The sequence below is a fragment of the Crotalus tigris genome, unplaced genomic scaffold, assembly GCF_016545835.1.
Source record: "Crotalus tigris isolate CLP2741 ecotype Arizona unplaced genomic scaffold, ASM1654583v1 scf7180000021055.717220, whole genome shotgun sequence".
Lineage (NCBI taxonomy): Eukaryota > Metazoa > Chordata > Lepidosauria > Squamata > Viperidae > Crotalus > Crotalus tigris.
In genome coordinates this window covers 523,138-542,581 of record NW_024098332.1, presented here as the reverse complement: position 1 = coordinate 542,581, position 19,444 = coordinate 523,138, and the positions used below count along the sequence as shown (strand labels likewise).

The 19,444-nt window shown below is 33.8% G+C and overlaps 3 protein-coding genes across 4 annotated transcripts; 1 reads left to right on the top strand and 2 right to left on the bottom strand.

Moving 5' to 3' along the window:
- Positions 1–4,997: 4,997 nt before the first annotated feature.
- On the bottom strand, positions 4,998–8,630 carry LOC120320007 (olfactory receptor 2AP1-like). The gene is made up of 2 exons (XM_039369432.1): positions 7,118–8,630; positions 4,998–6,091 (listed from the first exon to the last, which is right to left on the bottom strand). Exons 1-2 carry the CDS (start codon positions 7,118–7,120, stop codon positions 5,111–5,113), a joined length of 984 nt encoding a protein of 327 aa, XP_039225366.1. The 5' UTR covers positions 7,121–8,630; the 3' UTR covers positions 4,998–5,110.
- Positions 8,631–8,746: 116 nt separating this feature from the next.
- Positions 8,747–12,004, bottom strand: LOC120320008 (olfactory receptor 6C4-like). The gene is made up of 2 exons (XM_039369433.1): positions 11,940–12,004; positions 8,747–10,833 (listed from the first exon to the last, which is right to left on the bottom strand). Exon 2 carries the CDS (start codon positions 10,811–10,813, stop codon positions 9,839–9,841), a length of 975 nt encoding a protein of 324 aa, XP_039225367.1. The 5' UTR covers positions 10,814–10,833; positions 11,940–12,004; the 3' UTR covers positions 8,747–9,838.
- Positions 12,005–15,210: 3,206 nt separating this feature from the next.
- Positions 15,211–18,691, top strand: LOC120320005 (olfactory receptor 1009-like). 2 transcript variants are annotated; one of them, XM_039369428.1, is made up of 3 exons: positions 15,211–15,374; positions 15,689–15,832; positions 16,704–18,691. In XM_039369428.1, exon 3 carries the CDS (start codon positions 16,727–16,729, stop codon positions 17,708–17,710), a length of 984 nt encoding a protein of 327 aa, XP_039225362.1. In that variant the 5' UTR covers positions 15,211–15,374; positions 15,689–15,832; positions 16,704–16,726; the 3' UTR covers positions 17,711–18,691. The 2 variants fall into 2 exon arrangements, with proteins under 2 accessions (XP_039225362.1, XP_039225363.1); XM_039369429.1 differs by lacking the exon at positions 15,689–15,832.
- Positions 18,692–19,444: the final 753 nt, after the last annotated feature.

Below are 19,444 nucleotides of genomic sequence, written 5' to 3'. Positions count from 1 at the left end.
CTTGCAGTCCAGGGGACTTGCAGGAGTCTTCTCCAGCACCATAGTTCAAAGGCCTCAATTCTTTGGCGCTCAGCCTTTCTTATGATCCAACTTTCACAGCCATACATTGCAAATGGGAAAACCATGGCCTGGACTATACGCACTTTTGTTGGCAGGATGATGTCTCTGCTTTTTAGTATGCTGTCTAGATTTGCCATAGCTTTCCTCCCCAGGAGCAAGCGTCTTTTAATTTCTTGGCTGCGGTCTCCATCTGAGGTGATCTTGGAGCCCAGGAAAATAAAATCTGTCACTACCTCCATTTCTTCCCCATCTATTTGCCAGGAATTGAAAGGGCCGGATGCCATGATTTTGGTTTTCTTAATGTTGAGTTTCAAGCCAGCTTTTGCACTCTCCTTCACCCACATCAAGAGGCTCTTTAGTTCCTCTTCACTTTCGGCCATTAGAGTGGTATCATCTGCATACTTTAGGTTGTTGATATTTCTCCCAGCAATCTTAATTCCAACTTTTGATTCATCTAGTCCTGCCTTTCTCATGATGTGCTCTGCATATAAGTTAAATAGGCATGGTGACAGTATATAGTCTTGCCGGACTCCTTTCCCAATTTTGAACCAATCAGTGGTTCTGTGTCCAGTTCTCACTGTTGCTTCTTGACCCACATATAGGTTTCTCAAGAGACAAATATGATGGTCTGGTACTCCCATCTCTTTAAGAACTTGCCACAATTTGTTGTGATCCACACAATCAAAGGCTTTAGCATAGTCAATGAAGCAGAAGTAGATATTTTTCTGGAACTCCCTAGTGCTTCTCCATGATCCAGCATATGTTGACAATTTGATCTCTAGTTCCTTTGCCTCTTCGAAATCCCGCCTGTACTTCTGGTAGTTCTCGATCCACATACTGCTGGAGTCTAGCTTGTAGGATTTTAAGCATAACTTTACTAGCATGTGAAATGAGTGCAATGGTGCGATAGTTTGAACATTCTTTGGCATTGCCTTTCTTTGGAATTGGAATGTAAACTGACCTTTTCCATTCCTGTGGCCACTGTTGAGTTTTCCAAATTTGCTGGCAAATTGAGTGTAGCAATTTTACTGCATCGTCTTTTAAGATTTTGAATAGCTCATCTGGAATGCTGTCACCTCCACTACCTATGTTGTTGCTCAGATTTCCTAATGCCCATTTCACTTCACATTCTAGGATGTCTGAGTCAAGGTCAGTGACCACCCCATCATGGTTATATGGGACATTAAGCTCATTCTTGTATAGTTCTTCTGTGTTACAGTTTTGCCATCTTTTCTTAATCTCTTCTGCCTCTTTAGATCCCTGCCATTTTGGTCCTTTATCATGCCCATCTTTGCATGAAATGTTCCCTTCATATCTCCAATTTTCTTGAAGAGATCTCTGGTCCTCCCTATTCTGTTGTTTTCTTCTATTTCTTTGCACTGTTCATTTAATAAGGTATTCTTATCTCTTCTAGCTATTCTCTGGAATTCTGCATTCAATTGGATGTATCTTTTTCTTTCTCCTTTGCCTTTCACTTCCCTTCTTTCCTCAAAGCTTTTCAAAGCTTTCACAGATAGCCATTTTACTTTCTTGCATTTCTTTTTCTTTGGGATGGTTTTAGTTGCTACCTCTTGTACAATGTTGCGAACCTCCATCCATAGTTCTTCAGGCACTCTGTCTATCAGATCTAATTCCTTAAATCTATTTCTCACCTCTACTGTATATTCATCAGGAATATGATTTAGTTCATACTTGAGTGACCTAGTGCTTTTCCCTCCTTTCTTCAATTTAAGCCTAACTTTTGCAATGAGAAGCTTATGATCTGAGCCACAGTCAGCTCCTGGTCTTGTTTTTACTGATTGTATAGAGCTTCTCCATCTATGGCTGCAGAGCACATAGTCAATCTGATTTCTGTGTTGGTGATGTCTGGTGATGTCCATGTGTAGAGCCATCTCTTGGGTTGTTGGAAAAGAGTGTTTGTTATGACCATCATATTCTCTTGACAAAATTCTATCAGCCTGTGCAGCTTGTACTCCAAGGCCAAACTTGCCTTTTATTCCATTTATCTTTTGGCTTCCTACTTTAGCATTCCAATCCCCCATGATGATAAGGACATCATTTTTTGGTGTTAATTCTATAAGGTGCTGTAGGGCTTCATAGAACCGGTCAATTTCATCCTCTATGGCACCAATGGTTGGGGCATATATTTGGACTCCTGTGATATTGAATGGTTTGCCTTGGATTCGAACTGAGATCATTCTGTCATTTTGGGGATTGTATCCCAGTATTGTTTTTCCTATTCTTTTATTGATTATGAAGGCTATTGCATTTCTTCTGAGGGATTCTTGTCCGCAGTAGTATATCTGATGGTCATCTGAGTTAAATTCACCCATTCCTGTCCATTTTAGTTCACTGATTCCTAAGATATCAATGTTCAGTTTTGTCATCTCTTTTTTGACTATGTCTAGCTTGCCTTGATTCATGGATCTTACATTCCAGGTTCCTATGGAGAAAATATTTTTTTTACAGCATCGGACTTTCCTTTCACTGCCAGATATATCCACAGCTGAGCGTCCTTTCGGCTTTGGCCCAGTTGCTTCATCTTTCTGGCGCTACTAGTACTACCCTCTGCTCTTCCCCAGTAGCATATTGGACACCTTCCAACCTGAGGGGCTCATCTTCCAGCATCATATCTTTTTGCCTTTTGGTACTGTCCATGGGGTTTTCATGGCAAAGATACTGGAGTAGTTTGCCATTTCCTTCTCCAGTGGATCACATTTTGTCAGAACTCCTGCTATGACCTGTCCGTCTTGGGTGGCCCTGCATGGCATAGCTCATAGCTTCATTGAATTACGCAAGCCCCTTCACCACGACAAGGCAGTAATCCATGAAGGAGAGAATGCTGTAATTTATATTAATATAACTGCATGTGATCAGACTGGCTAAATAACTTGATCCATTTAATTAGTGTTGCAAACAATCAAACAAACTCTATCTATCTATCTATCTATCTATCTATCTATCTATCTATCTATCTATCTATTTTCTCTTTGGTGTTCCATTATCCATTCATAAATTCTGTTTAGGTTCCATAATGTTCCTATTCCTATTTTCCTCACAACAATCATCATGTAGGTAGATTTATTTTTGAATAAATGTTTTGGGAAAAAAAAACATGTGAAAGCATCACTCAGAAGCTGTTTCATTAATCACCCATTTACTTTTAAAAACCTTATTCATGTGAACAAGACATACAAATACAAAAAGAGCCTTGCAATATTGTAATTTAAACAATGTGATACATATACTTACTTTATATACAACATTGAGATGAAGAGTAAAAAACTCAATTTTACATTCTGACATCATGGTACAGCTTAACCCATTTCCTATCATAATTTCTATCAAATACCTACGATCATAGTAGTATTAACAATAGTAATTGCATATACTCTAAATTAGATATTTAATCATTAATATCACAATATAATGATCCATGTAAGATGTTTTCTCTCCATGTGGGTTTTTATGTGTATATAAATAAAAATATTTTATAATATTAGCAGTACGAAGCAATAGTAAATTATGAGCTTTATGGCTTAATAAAGTCTTCCAAAAAGAAGCTTGTAAAAGGTATCTTCAAAAAATCAAAAGATCAACATAACCCAAAGATTCAGATCATTATGAACTGATTCTAGATTGTAAGAATAAGATGAGAATCATATCTAAAATGTGAAGTTATCATTTTAATATAAACAAAATTTAATTGAATTTTTCTGTATGATTGAACAAGTAGATAAAAACATGAATTTTAATGAAATAATTCAAATAATTAGTTGCTCCTGTTGGTTAGCATCATCAAGTAAACTGGATAGATCTACTAAACCTTTGGCAACAGATATACTGATTGACAAGAAGAAGTAAGGGTATATTGGGAAAGACCATCAGTCACAGAAGTCACCTGTGAGTGATTCAGGACTTGATCCAATATATCAAGGGTCCCCAGTCCATGGACCAGTACTGGGCCACAGCATGCCAGCAACCAGTCCACATAAACAAGCAAACCCCATCTGCGAGATGCAGGCAGTACACAAAACTACACACCCTCTGGTCCATAGAAAACCATCTTTCCACAGAACCGGCCACTTGTGCCCAAAAGTTTGGGGACTTCTGCAATAGATGGAGAAAAATCAGAAAAGTCTGCCCACAAACTGATATAGTAATTCAGGTAAAACACCAACAAGGCATGACCTAGGTTTTTAGTTATTTCTAAAGAAAAATATTAATAAGTTCAGAAGATAAAAATTACAAGTTTATAATTTTAGTGATGATTTAGATAAGAACTCCTAAATGTCTGCAAAGTTCCAGAAAAAGCAAAACAAAAATAAACAATTCTTAGAAGGCAATCATTATGGCAACTGAGTGTTGTTTTCTTCTTCTTCTTCTTCTTCTTCTTCTTCTTCTTCTTCTTCTTCTTCTTCTTCTTCTTCTTCTTCTTCTTCTTCTTCTTCTTCTTCTTCTTCTTCTTCTTCTTCTTCTTCTTCTTCTTCTTCTTCTTCTTCTTCTTCTCTCTCTTTTTTGCATTTGTGGAAGAATCTAAACCAACTACAACTCTTTCAGGCACACCAAAGGTTCTGGTAATGTGTAAGCAGTGATGGGATTCAGCCAGTTTACACCACTTCAGCAGAACCAGTAGCTAATTTTTTGTTGCCCAGGCCTATAATGGACTTCTGGAAGTGGCATAGAGAACTGGTTGTTCACATATTTGAATCCCACCACTGCGTGTAAGGCAATGCTTTGGTAAAGCAGTCAAATTAGGGACTTCTGGAATATAAAACAATTATTCATCACAGATGTTATACTTTAGATCTGTAATATCTGAAGAAAATTCAACTTAATGTAGATTCCATCCTATATAGTTAGAGTTTCCTCCTACATTAACATGGAATGAACATGTACCTGATAAAGGACTTGGAAATTTTGGAACTAAGTAAAGATCTTCTTATACAAATAGGCCTGCTGGAGTTCAAAAACATATTTTTAATGTATAAATCAATATTTTTTTAAAAAAAAATCTTGAAATACTATCAAACTTTTCCCTTTCACAATTTTATACCCTAAACGGAGAAGTTGGTTTGTATAGTATCAGTCTACCAATATTATTTCTTAGGGCCTCTTTGACTTCCTTATTTCTTAGACTGTATATAAATGGGTTTGCTAGTGGAGGCAGTACTATGTATAAAAAAGAAGAAAATTTTGGCACATCTGCTTTTTCTGTTCGTGGCAGCATGTAAGCAATCATGAGAGATCCATAGAAAATAGAAACCACAACCAGATGAGAAGAACAGGTGGAAAAGGCTTTCTGCCTTCCAGTGACAGAGGGGATTTTTAAGATAGCATCTATAATATAAACATAGGATAAGAGAGTTAAGAGAAAAGGAGGAAGTATGAAGATGGCAGCTACAACATAACTCATAATTTCCAATACCCAAGTTGCACTACAGGAAATGCTTAGAAGGGCAAAATAGTCACAGAAATAATGTTTTATTTCATTAGATCTGCAAAACGTTAATTGCTGTAACATCAAAATGAGCAAAATTGAAAATATAGCAAATCCATTGATCCAAGATGAAGCTGTTAAATAAATACAAGTCTGAGAATTCATGGTTGTCAAATAATGCAGTGGTTTACAAATTGCTAGATATCTGTCGTAAGACATCACACATAGTAAACAGCATTCTGTAGCTACCAAAGAACTACAGAGGTACCACTGCATAAAACAGTTGCTGAAAGAAATGGTTCCATCACCAGTTAGGAGAGCTGAAAGCATCCTTGGGAATATATTGGAACTATAATAAATTTCAAGGAAAGAAAGGCTTCCTAAGAAGAAATACATTGGCACTTTAAGATGCTCATCAAAGATGACTAGCATAACAATGAGAAAGTTTCCAGTCATGGTTACAATGTAAATTAGTAGAAAACTCAGAAAAAGAAATCTTCGAAATTCACAAAATTCATGAAATCCAAGCAGAATGAATTCATCTATCTTTGTCTGATTCCTCAGCATCATGGCAACTAGGAAAACCATGTCCTATTGAAAAAAGAAAAGAAACAAAATGCACAAACTCAACATATTGTCATAGTGATATTCAAGCTATTTTTTCTTAGTGATATTTTGACCAACAAGTCAATGTGTTTAATGTCTTACCTGTCATCTGATTGACATACTTTAATTTTTTTTCTATACTTGATGAAGAATTGACAGAGATAGCTTGAAAATGTTATGTCTCTGTATTTCATTTGTTTATCCTCACAATATATTTATGTTTATGTATAATGTATATTTTGTCTTTCCTGACAATTGTTATTTATATTGATTGACTAGTTGCAAACATGAAACTAATCAAAGCTCTCTTTTTGTCATATTATTTTAAAGGATAGAATGTAAAGCTGTAAATTAATCTAATGTAAATAAAAATAGTTTAGTATCCTTTCAACTACTATTTTTCTAAATCTAATTAAGTGCATAAATATTTATTTTTGTACTGTAATTTAAAAAGAAGCATACATGCATATCATAATGATACATTGTTCTAACAACATAAAAAACTTTTTGAATGAAAATTCTTGTTAAACTCTGCTTAAAACATTTTTGCTTTCTCTGAAACTATCTCAGGTTGAATAATATTTACACATACAATCAGACATTCACATTTGAATAGACAAATAAATTAAACAGAAGAAAATATTTCTTTTTGACTATATCAAAAAATATTAAAAACTACATGGGAGTCCTTTCTGAAATGCTTCTCATGCCCCCTTTGCATTTTCAAACTGACATATCTTTTGCATGAATATTGTCTAATCTTCATCTTGTCTTCCAAGGCCATTCCATTAGGGCACCTATGCAGCTATTTTTATTTAAATATTTATTTTACCAAGTTAATTTGCTAATCTTAAAATGAAATTAATAAAACCATATTTGTGATTGTTGCTGAAATAACTGAACATAGCTAGCTATAACTCTGGAAACATATTCTACAGAACATACTTGTTTGAAAGATCAGTTCTTTAATTATTTTCCCAAAACAAACAAAGTTTACATAGTGATAGTTACCATTCTGTTGCTGCTTGATATTCTCTGTTGAAGTATTTCATGGTGAAAAACTCCTTCCTCTTATCTTATTCAGAATAAATAACTACTTTAATGTATAAAAATATGAACCAATCTGCTTTTTGTTTTCTTTAGTTTGTTTCTGTTTTAATTTCTTCTGGGCCTTTTGTTTTTATTTTTTGATGTAAAAGAATGTACTACCTATAAGAAATGTTGTTTATTTAGATATGATAAAATTTAACTTAAAAGGATAAAATAGTAATACTTGGATAGTATTACTATTACTATCCAAGTATGTTGGTTTTATTAAGGAGAAGATAGATATGTAGCCAACAGATGTGTATTTTGAAAACAAACTAGTATGAACTGGATGGGGAGCAAAACATAGATTAATATGGAAAGCAAAATGTTACATCATTGTGCATTTCTCAAAGCCCTTATGGGAAAACCCTCAAGTACTTTGCATATTTAAGGCCTCTGTTTCCTTGGAAAAAATTAGTTGGCATATTAGTAAAGAATGAATCAAAAAATAGCCCTTTTTGCTGCATACCTTATGAAGCCAACAGTTCATAAGTGTGATAAAGAGTGATAAAGAGACAAATGAATGATAAAATAAAACTGCAAAACATATGGCTGTTTGTAGCCCATTCAGTTTATTGGCTAATTAATTATATCCAGAACTCCTTGTCTGCCAGCTAAGGGAGAAAAAAACAAATAAACTCCCAATGATGTAATTAAAACACCATCAGCATTGTTAAAAGCAGAAATATAAATTGACGAACAATAGGCAATATGCCCCTAAAATGTCTTTAAAAGTTTAAGAGAGCACCATAGAAAAATTGAAATTTCTTCTTTTGGGGAGAGTGATAATCACACCATATGACCTGCCATTTAAGAAAGAAGAATTAATTTCCTTTCACATTTTTTTAAAATCCCTGAAATAGGGTGAAGTGTTGCCCCATTGTTTTATCTCAACTCTTTTCAGAGTGTTATAAATAACCAATATATTTTAAACTGCACTATGATATCATTCCAGGATTTTCCCCAAAAAACTGAACATAAACATCACGAATTATGCTTTTTTTTCCCCTTGTGATGGTGGGAAGCTGATGTGTTATTCTTTTTCTTTTCTTGAAAGAGATATGGAAAGTTTGCATGTCTATGGAGGAATATAATAGCAATAACAGCAAAAAATATGATGAAACTGTGAAAACTTGACAGAGTTAATATCATCTAAAGGATTCACTCTCCCTGCTATTTTAGTCTCATTTAACAAAAAGAGATGATTTGTTTCCTAATGCTTACCCATTATGGATTGTGGATAAAATATTTTTTTCAGGTTGAATTTTAAATCATAAAATACAGTGGGGAAAAAAGTTTTACCCTTGAATGTTGCATCTGCTTTTAAATTCATTATTTCCAATCTGAAAAAAAGATAAAAGGCTGGTTCATGCAAGCCCATAATGTGAAGTTTCTGGTTGAGGGGGAAAAAAAAGATGTACAGTATGTCCTAATTTGAGAAGCTTTCCAAAACTATCTAAATATAAAAGGGATTTTAACATGTTGTAGAACTCTCAAAACACAAAAGTGTTGTATATTAAATTACCAAGAATAATTTATATTAGGAAAAACTGCTTTCCAAATTCATTTATTATGCAAAACAGAAATTAAGTATATTAGAAAGAATACACATAAAACAAATGTAACCTCTTATGTAGATATACGGAAAAATATTATTATCATTAAATAATGATTATTATTTAATAATAATCAGAAACAAAGACAAATTACGACTGTTGAGTTTCATTACACTACAGGGAGATTCCCTTCATATTTGTGGTAATCATATTTAGCCACAGTGATTTTAAATGTCTACTGGGATATTACAGCATAGAGATGGATACTGTTAAGCCCATTACTATGTAGAGCCTTTCAGGACCCCATATGCAGTTCCCTTACATATGCAGTTTTTTTTCCTATATATAACTAGTCATATTCTTTCTGTTGTTGATGCAGGAAGAATGCTCTTCCTGCATCAACTTAAGAAATTCAGACTGTCCCAGGAGCTGTTAATACAGTTCTGTACAGGAATGACTGAATCTGTCATTTGTACTTCTATAACTGTTTAGTTTGGTACAGTAACTAAACAGCACAGTTACAGACTCCAATGGCTAGTAAGGACAACAGAAAAAATAATTGCAACCAGCCTGCCTTCCATAAAAGACCTGTATAGTGATTGGATCAGAAGGAGAGCTGAGAAAATAACCATAGATCGCTCACATCCCAGGCATAATCTTTTTTACTTGGGATGCTGCTATAGGGCTTTACATGCCAAAACAACAGGGACATTTTTTTTTCTTTCATGCCATCATTCTGATGAACATCTAATCTACACAATACAGTCTTATGTCTAAGTAGATTCATCCACTGTAGTAGTATTATTAACCTTCCAATCTTCTCTACTACACGCTCTTATTATTATGATTATCACTATTCTGTTGCTTTGCATGCACACTGAGAGCTTCTTCACCAGAGACAAATTCCTTGTGCATCTAATCACAATAGCCAAATAAAGTATCTTCTCTTCTCTTCTCTTCTCTTCTCTTCTCTTCTCTTCTCTTCTCTTCTCTTCTCTTCTCTTCTCTTCTCTTCTCTTCTATTCTATTCTATTCTTTTGTCAAGCTTAAGCTTGAGAAAAGAAGTTTATGTTATATGTCCTTTTTATTATATCTTTATTATATTAATTAGCTTTGGAGACTTTACTCTGCATTGCACAAGTTTTCTAATGTTATTTCTCAGTGCCTCTTTGACTTCCTTATTCCTTAAGCTGTATATGAAAGGATTGGTGAGAGGGGGCAAAACTGTGTATAACAGAGAGGATATTTTTTCCATTTTTCTATTGACATCATTCTTTGGTAGCATATACACAATCATGAGTGAACCATAAAAAATGGAAACCACAACCAAGTGAGAGGAACAGGTAGAAAAAGCCTTCTGTCTTCCAGTAGTAGAAGAAATTTTCAATATAGCAGCTATGATATATATGTAAGAGATCAGAGTTAAGAGAAAAGGTGGAAGTGTGAATAGGACAGCCATAATAAAACCCATAATTTCTATCAAGCTAGTATCAGTGCAAGAGAGATTAAGAACTGAGAAGTAGTCACAAAAATAGTGATCCATTTCATTTGAGCTACAAAACGTTAGTTGTAACATGAGATGAAATAATGTCACAATAGTTATAAATCCACTGACCCAAGATGCAGCAACTAATTGGATACAAGTTCGGGCTTTCATAATTGTTGCATAGTGCAGTGGTTTACAGATAGCTAGATATCGGTCATAAGACATTGCACACAGTAAGCAACATTCTGTAGCCTCTAAGGAACCAAAGAGATACCACTGTGTGAAACAGCTGCTAAATGAAATAATGTTGTTTCCAATAAGAAGAGCAAGAAGCAACCTTGGAAATATATTGGAGCTGTAGAAAACCTCCAAGAAAGAAAGGTTCCCCAGGAAGAAGTACATGGGTGTATGAAGGTGGCGATCAAAGATAACTAATGCCACAATGAGAGTGTTTCCAGTTACAGATACAGCATAAATTACTAGGAAAATCAGGAAAAGAAGTGACTGTGCTTTACTGTATTCCCCAAATCCCAGAAGGACAAATTCAGCAATTTTTGTTTGATTTCTGATCATCATGAAAATGAGAACTTCACATTCTGTTAAAAAAGAAATAGAAAATTTATTATAGAGAAGCTGTTTCTTTTTTCGGACAGCTCTCAGATGTTTATACACATTAATAAATTAAATACATTGGAACAAGATACAGAATCCTGTGAATGGAAAAGGGGAACCTGTCAAACAACCTTTTCTATTCCTGTGCAGAGAGTGGACATTTAATATTGGGATGATGTGTACCATCAATTATTTAATTATGTATTTGATTTCTGGAACAGAAAGTTAAAATAAAATATTATGGGAGTTACTATAATGTTATAATATTCACAATGCATGAAAGAGTTCACTCTTGAAAAGATCATCAAATTTACCTTCAAAGTCATCCTGAAAAACAAAAGATATCTTGTCTAAGATAGCAAGTTATCAAATTATTGCTAAAAGAATGATTCAGCTCCAAGACTTTAGGAAGTGCTTTACTAGGGTTGAGACAGACTGATCAGTAAAAGATTTTCCAGCTCATTAGTGTGTTTAAAGCGGTACCAGAATTTGGATTCCTTGCTGATAATTCAACATCTTAATACATGTTTTTGTGAGATGGTAAAATGATGTTGAAATCCTTTTCTGAAAACAGTCTTGAATACTAACAAGACATTAAGATTTTTTTTTTAAAAAAAATTGTGAATTGAGTGACTTTATAAATCAAAATTATTACTATTAAATAAATAAAAAGACTAGCAAATACTTAATTGCTTACCAAAAATTAATCTTTTCTAGTGTAAACACTAGCTTTTACATTTATATTTGCTTAATTCATCATTTTTTTAAAAAAAATCTTAATTTCTTGTTAGTATTCAAGACTATTTTCATAAAAGGACTAACACCATTTTATCCACCCTACAAAAACATATATCCATATACTGTACATATCTTTTATGTTTAAACTAGGTTGGTGCCTTGAAAGCCATCTCCCTACCTTTTAACATTTAACATTTAATTTATTCTGTTCTTTTTTCATGTACTTTTTTATTGATACATCATATGTTATATGATTTTAAGACATTTATATATTTGTCTTATGTGTTTGCTCAGAGCCACTTTGTGAGCAAGATGGAAAATAAATAAATAAATAAATGTCAAATTCTCTTACCTAGGGTTCACCTGCACTTGTACATTTAGGAACACCTTTTGAAAACCATACATTTAATCCCAAGAATAGCACATTTATATACATTTTAATAGTAATATGCTATTTATACAAGTATGAATAGTTCTCTCAAGAGAATATCTCAAAATAGAATTCTTCCAGCATAATGAGGCAAAAAGAATAAATAATCACTGGAGAAATAATGCTTCGTAAATGCACATATCTTTCTTTAAACATTGATTTAATATTCCTACTGTCCAGCAATAAAATAAGGATGATTTCTCCTTGTGGAGAATGGGAACTTTTGAGATATGAATGTGGTATTAAATCTTACAGGAAAGATAGGTAGATTTTCTCTATGACTATTTGTCCCCAACTGATCCCTCTGATTTTCCAATTATGCATCCACTCAATACATTCACCTTGACATATTCTTGTCTTTTCTTGCATAATGTGGGGTCCTCTGAGCTTTCTTTCTTTCTTGCAGACCTTTCATTACCCCAACTAGGTGACATCATCATTGCTAGTAAGGAGTGCTGTTTGCTGTCAGTTTATATTCTGGTCTCTTGCCTTTCTGGATGGGTGAGGGATATTTTGGTTGGGCTGTATACTAATGGCTCTTTGGCAGTTTCTTGTTTGGGATATTGCTTACTTGAGTGTTGGTCTGAAGTTGAACTTGGAGTTAATCTATAATGTATCTAAAGTAGGATAACTTGAGCCTGGTCATTTGGGCCTCAAAGGAGAACTTTAGTTTGATTTGTTCAGTGATGCATTGGTTTATTTTATTGGTTGTCCATGGTATTCTCAGGAGTTTTCTTCTGAAAATTTCAAAAGGATCAATACTTTATCTGTCCCAGTTCTTCAAAATCCAGCTTTTGCCCAACTAATAAGCAGCACATCTTGCTTGCATGTTCTCATGATTTCAAATTGAACTTGATCATAAATATCATATGATATTACAAATATCATCAACTACCTCTTCCTATTCACAAGTTTTATTAAAGTAAAATTTAGATAATCATATTGAAGGGCAGTCTAATTGATCTTATCTCATAATAGATGCCATTGCAGCCAAGTACTTTTTTTTCTATTTATAAGAGCTACAGCATGACTTCTTTGTTTTCCATTTTCCAAGTAATAAATATTGTGTTTTTCTGACTGCTTAAGACAGGGCTTTTCAACCAGTGATACAGGTACCACCTGTGGTACATTGGCACCTGGCAGGTGGTACACAACCATCCTAGAAAAGTGGTAGCGGGGGAGGGGAATGAGCTGAACCAGTGGCAGCACCACACAAGCCTGAGCGAGAGATGGCTGGAGCTGCAGGGCTATCAGGGTTTAGCGGAAGCACCAGCATCAGCGCTTCTTCGGGGCTGTCAGGGCTCAGTGGAAGCACCAGGATTAGCGCCAGGCTCCACTAGAGCTCGGCGCTGATCCTGGTACTTCCGCTGAGCCCAGAAGAAGTGCCGATCAGCTGGAATGTTACAGCATCTCCAGGGTCTTGTGATTTACATTCAGATGCTTGGCAACTGATTCATATTTATGACAGTTATAGTGTCCCAGGGTCATGTGAAGTGACCAAAACCTGCTACAACCACTCAGCAGACGAGGGGAATAAAAACCAAACACCTCCACCCAACCCCCACTGCCAATTCTCAACAGAAATGCTCACAACAATGAAAACCTCGGACAGGAGGAAGAGTGCCACCGGGTGGGCAGGCAAGTGTCTTGTTAGGCTGTGGCTTGGGGGACACTTTTTTCAATGCCATTGTAACTTTGAACAGTCACTAAGCGAACTGTTGTAAGTCGAGGACTAGCTGTATTTCATCACTTTTTCCTTTTTTATCATCAAGTTTTTGACACCTTGCTAGGTGACTGGTTGTACTCAGATATTGCCATATCCTAAAAGTGGTACAATGGGTGAAAACGTTGAAAAGCCCTGCCTTAAGATGTCAGTCTGTAGTGTTTTCAGGAAATCTTTCAATATATTGAGCTTTCCTTTGTCTATGCTATTTTTATTCCATGTTCCTACTGTATTTTTGTCTTTGCAGTTTGTCTTTTCCTCTATGGCAATATTAGGAATATAAAAGCTTTAATCTAGCTATATTGTAAACACGATTAATACTCTAAATATCTTTAGCAATTCCTCAGTAGCATCATGCAATCACTGGGTTACCCATCATCTAGCATTATATTTTTCAATCATTTACATGTTCCAACCATGTAGCTTTTTTGTAAACTTATAGGAGTGATTTATCTTTGCCTTCTCCCATGATCTCTTTGCAGCATCTTTCTATATTGCTTCTGCCCAGTATAAGTGTCTACTTGCTTTAGCTTGGCATCTAGAATGACCTTTATGTCTTATGAGATCTTGTTGGGAATATACACTCCTGGCATTCTCTGCTCATCCCTCTAAAGAAGAAATCCTCTTCCCCCCCCCACAAGATATGATAGGGCAATACAAAAAGAGTTAGAAAGAGGGATTTACATCTTTCAAAAGGAACTGTTTACACAAGACTGCAACAATAGGTTTTATTCATATCTTAAATTTGTCAATATTCTGTCAATAAATCACTAAAATAAGCATCAATTATTCCATTACTGGGAACAACAATTTCCTTTCTGGGCTAATTAATTCATGCCAATGCTTTCCCATCAAGTTTTAAAGTTGTAATTTCCAGCAACTGTCAAGATTTTTCAGTATGTTTATTTCAGTTGTGTTTAATTTCAGCTCAAGGTCTATGTCATAATTTTAAATTATTTCCTTTCACCTCAACCTATAGAACTTAAAAATTAAAACCAGATATCACATAGATTAATAGAGGTAATGTAACACAGATTAATTTGTCTTTGCATCATTATCAAAGAACAGTGCCCTTTCCTTTCCTTTCCTTTTCTTTCCTTCTTCCTTTCCTTTCCTTCTTTCTTTTCCTTTCCCTTTCCCTTTCTTTCCCCTCCCCTCCCCTCCCCTCTTTCTCCCCTTTCCTCTCCTTTCCACATATCCAATGTTAAGTTTCAAGATGTCTTTTTGTGGCTTGAGAATCTCTTGATTCCATATCTCAATTACCACCCAAAGCACTGAGCTTGAGAGACATATACTGGGAAAGATTTTGATGCTTCAACCTTTGCTGACAATTTTCTCTTGAGATCTCCTATTATACATATTTTTTTAACTAGAACGTAGCTTCTGAATATCTAGGGATATCTCCCTAATTTGTCATATAAATCATATTCCATGTGAGATGCCATCCATTAGTTATTTAATAATTTGTATACTAAGTTCAAAAGATGAAAGGCTGGACTTTCAATAAAGACACAATTTTCTCTTAACATTGAGGACCTGCAACATTCAGCGTTCTCGATCTATTTTTCATCATTGAAGTTATAATACATCAACACATAATGAAAGTGGAATATTCTTCTACAGAAACATTGCAAGTAGGAGTTATGCTTATGTACTAATTATTTCAATAAGATCAGAAAAAAAGAAAAAAATCTTGCAAATCAATATCCTAACTCTAGCCCTTATTATTTTATCATTAATATATATGATTTGCATGCTCTTCATAGATGAAACACATTTAAGTAATTATCAAAATAACAAAGATAACTCACTTTTCCAGCAAAATATTCCATATTAGTATTAATATTGTGGTATGTATTTATGGAAATGTGAATCATTAAATATCTGTAACTTATCTTTCTTTGTTTTGCCTTTCTTCTCCCCTTCCCTTTTTTTCTTCTGCTACCAGTTCTTGAATATTCTTAAAACTCTAGAAATCAAACACTATTTTTTTATCTGGTAAATATACCATTTTTGAAATAACAAAAGAATGGAAGTTGACTGGATGCAGAATTGATGTTACTGTCATTTTCTCCCTTGCAGGGATGAAAAGGTCAGCCCATCTTTCCTGAATGCTAATGAATATCAATCAATGTTCTAATTGTTTTGCAAAGATGATTATCTGATTTGCTGGGAAATAGTTTGTATGGTCATTCTATCTGTTTTACAGTTCTGCATAGTATTAAGTTTTATTTGTTTGGTCATCTTGCAACAGGAGTAGCAAGGAATGGGAAGCTAGCAGTTCATTGTTGTGCCAAATTTCCATGAATGTAGCTATTAACAAAAATGAGGCTAATCCTGAAAGTTAAAAAAAAAGTTTGAGAGAACAGAATTGCACTTATTAGAAATAATCAACATAATCAACATATTCATAATGGTTTTAAAAATCAATTGTAATTATGGTAAATCATGGAACTTTAAATGATTAAAATTTCAACTCTGACTACAATGATAACTATCTCCCAAAGAGATATTTTTAATAGAAACTTCATGGCTCCAAATTAGCAATGTTTATATTGTGATTTGGAAAGATTTGCCAGCTAATTACAGCTCATGAAACTAGTAAACCATGGTCTATTTTCTCAGAGCAAAGGATAATTAAATTAATAATACAGGCTATGATATGAAATTTGGAGATATATTCTGTGTATGAGATACAATGAAAGATTTAGTCTATACCCATGTTTCCTTTCAGGGAATACCTGGGAAGTAGATGAGACCCAACAAATATTTCAGAAAAAGAGAATTACAAGACACTTCTGAACTGTAATGAAATGATTTGTATGGCTATGTCTACCTTAGACACCAGAAACCAAACCTGACTCTGATATGTCTTTACCTTTTAATTTCTAATTATTCAAAATGAAAAAGTGCATTGACATTGGACATTGTTTCATACTATAACATCACATTTATCTTAATAGACTCATGGAAAAGAAAGTTAAGAATGGATGAGGAACAAAGAGAAAACCAAACTCATGTCACTCTATTTATTCTCCTGGGATTTCAAAATTTGGAACATCTGTGGATCCTTCCATTTCTGGTATTCCTCTTTACCTATATTTTCACAATGACAGGGAATCTTCTCATTTTTGTTCTTGTTGTGATTGACCAGAATCTTCACACACCCATGTACTTCTTCCTTTGTAACTTGGCATGCCTAGAGATCTGCTACAGCTCAACTCTTAATCCCATACTGTTAACTACACTTTTAATGGATGGAAAGGCAATTTCATTCAGCAACTGTTTCCTGCAATTATTTTTTTTTGGCTATTGTTTAGGGGCAGAATGTTATTTGCTATCTGTGATGTCTTATGACAGGTACCTAGCCATATGTAAACCACTGCATTATGCAATAGTTATGAATACTAGGAAATGTGTCCAGTTAGCAGCAATATCTTGGACAAATGGTTGCATAGGCATTTCTGTAATAATTACTGCAATGCTGCAATTAAAATACTGTGGTCCTAATGAAATTGATCATTATTTTTGTGATTCTGTGCCACTTAAAGAACTTTCTTGCAGTGACACATATTTGGTGGAACATGTTAATTTAATCTTATTATTTATTTACACTATGCCTCCATTTCTAATAACCTTGGCATCCTATGTATATATTGTAACAGCCATCCTAAGAATTCCATCCACTACTGGAAGGAAAAAGGCCTTCTCTACCTGTTCTTCCCACCTCATTGTTGTTTCCATTTACTATGGTTCTTTAATAACTGTGTATCTTTTGCCACCATCCTCGTCAATGAACAAACTTTGTTCTCTTTTGTATACAATTCTTCCACCATTGGTTAACCCCCTCATATATAGCCTGAGAAACAAAGATGTAAAGAAGGCTTTGAGAAGAGTAAAAAATAAAGTAGCAATTTTCAATGTAATCCAAAATATGTTGAGAAGCCTGGTTAATGTTAAAAACAAATGAAAGAAATGTAGGAAGGAAATTGGGAAGAAAGAGAGAAACAGATACACAAGTGGAGGGGATAGTCCTCTTTTCATGTGAATAAAAATGTTTTCAGAAAAAGACTTTTTCCACTTCTTTTGGAAGGGGGGAACAGGAAATTTTAAGATCATATGTCTATATCTACACATACATGCACATGCTTTAAATAAGCAAAACTTATTTTAGGGAGTAAAGTGCTCTTTGACTGATGTCTTTGGACAAATTATCAAAATTGATCTCTCAAGTTAAAATGTTGTATGTGTGTGTGTGTGTGTGTATTCACGTGTATAGAATAGTTTAGTTTTTATATACTTTTACTTCAAATAATAAATAATTGTACTGAGTAGTGAAGAAAATGTTTTATCGTTGTCATATTGATCATTACAATATTGTATTGCATAAAATAAAAAATACAAATGTGTTTAATGCAAATAGATCAGAACAAAATAAATGAGATGTTTATTTCAATGTATTTATCAGTATTCAACTAGGAAGAATAACTTATGTATATGTGTTTTTGTCTTTTGCTTTTTTTAATGCATTTTTTTTCTTTTCTAATGTTTTGTCTATCTTTGCTTTGTTTTTGTAAAATTTCTTTTACTTTTTCTTTTTTTCTTTTTGGAGTTTGTATTTTTACTTTAATTTTCCAAATAAAATTTATTCAAGAATTTCATCAGACATTGATTTGATATTGTCTAGAAATAAAATAAGGGTGACTTCCTCTGTGGAGAATCAGAATTTTAACCATTCTAAAAATATTATTTGCATTGAATTATGCAAATTTTATCAATATTTTGCAGAATGGGAAATGTCTATGAACAGGATTTGCTTAGAATACAAGAAAACAGTCATAACAATATGGATAAATATGATAACATGATTGAAAGCAAAGTAGATTAAGGAATCGAAGGGGAAAAAATATTTCAGTTTTATATAAAGAAATAAAAATTGTTCTCCAATCCATTTATGTTTAATGGTTAATCAATCTGATCTAAATCAATTTGCATATCTTTATTCATAGATCTGTTTTCTTCAATTTCATATTAACCTGCAGGCATTTTCTGAAGTTCATGATGAAATAGAATGCTATTAAGCAATTAATCATATAATACAACACCAATGTTTACAGCTATTGCAATGGAAAGCTGATTTCCCAAATCATTAACTTTTAAAAGCAATTTAATTTTGATATGCCCTAATGCTGATTTCCCAAAAAGTTGCCCTAAAGTAGTTATTTTTAATCTTCATTATATAGTTTATCATTATATCATTTTTATCTTTTTAATATTCCAATCAACCAGCAAAGAGATGAAATACACCATTGTGCAGTACATCATTTTAGATAAATGATTTTATTTCCTTTCAGAAAAGAAGGCAGCATCTTGGACAGTAAGGTTGAAATATATATTATCTCTAAATAAGACCAATTTTTCAGGAAGAAATACTTGAGAGTGTGCAGTTATTCAGCAATTATTATGTGGAGAATGATGAAAAATTGGCAGTTATAATAGAAACATAGATGATTAGAAATATCAGAAATACAAAAAGCTGGTACAAATAAAATTGGTAGTATCTATCATATTTAAATACTGATATTTGTAGAGGACTCAGAAGGTATCTCTCAACACCATTCAATACATCCAACACGGTACTCTTCTGAATAGGCTCTGGAGGTTGCGAGTGAGGACACTGTTTATACCAGTTCTCCTCCTCTGT

Coding starts and splice junctions, on each gene's coding strand:
- LOC120320008 (XM_039369433.1), bottom strand. CDS start 10,813: ATGATGATCAGAAATCAAACAAAAATTGCTGAATTTGTCCTTCTGGGA.
- LOC120320005 (XM_039369429.1), top strand. CDS start 16,727: ATGGATGAGGAACAAAGAGAAAACCAAACTCATGTCACTCTATTTATT.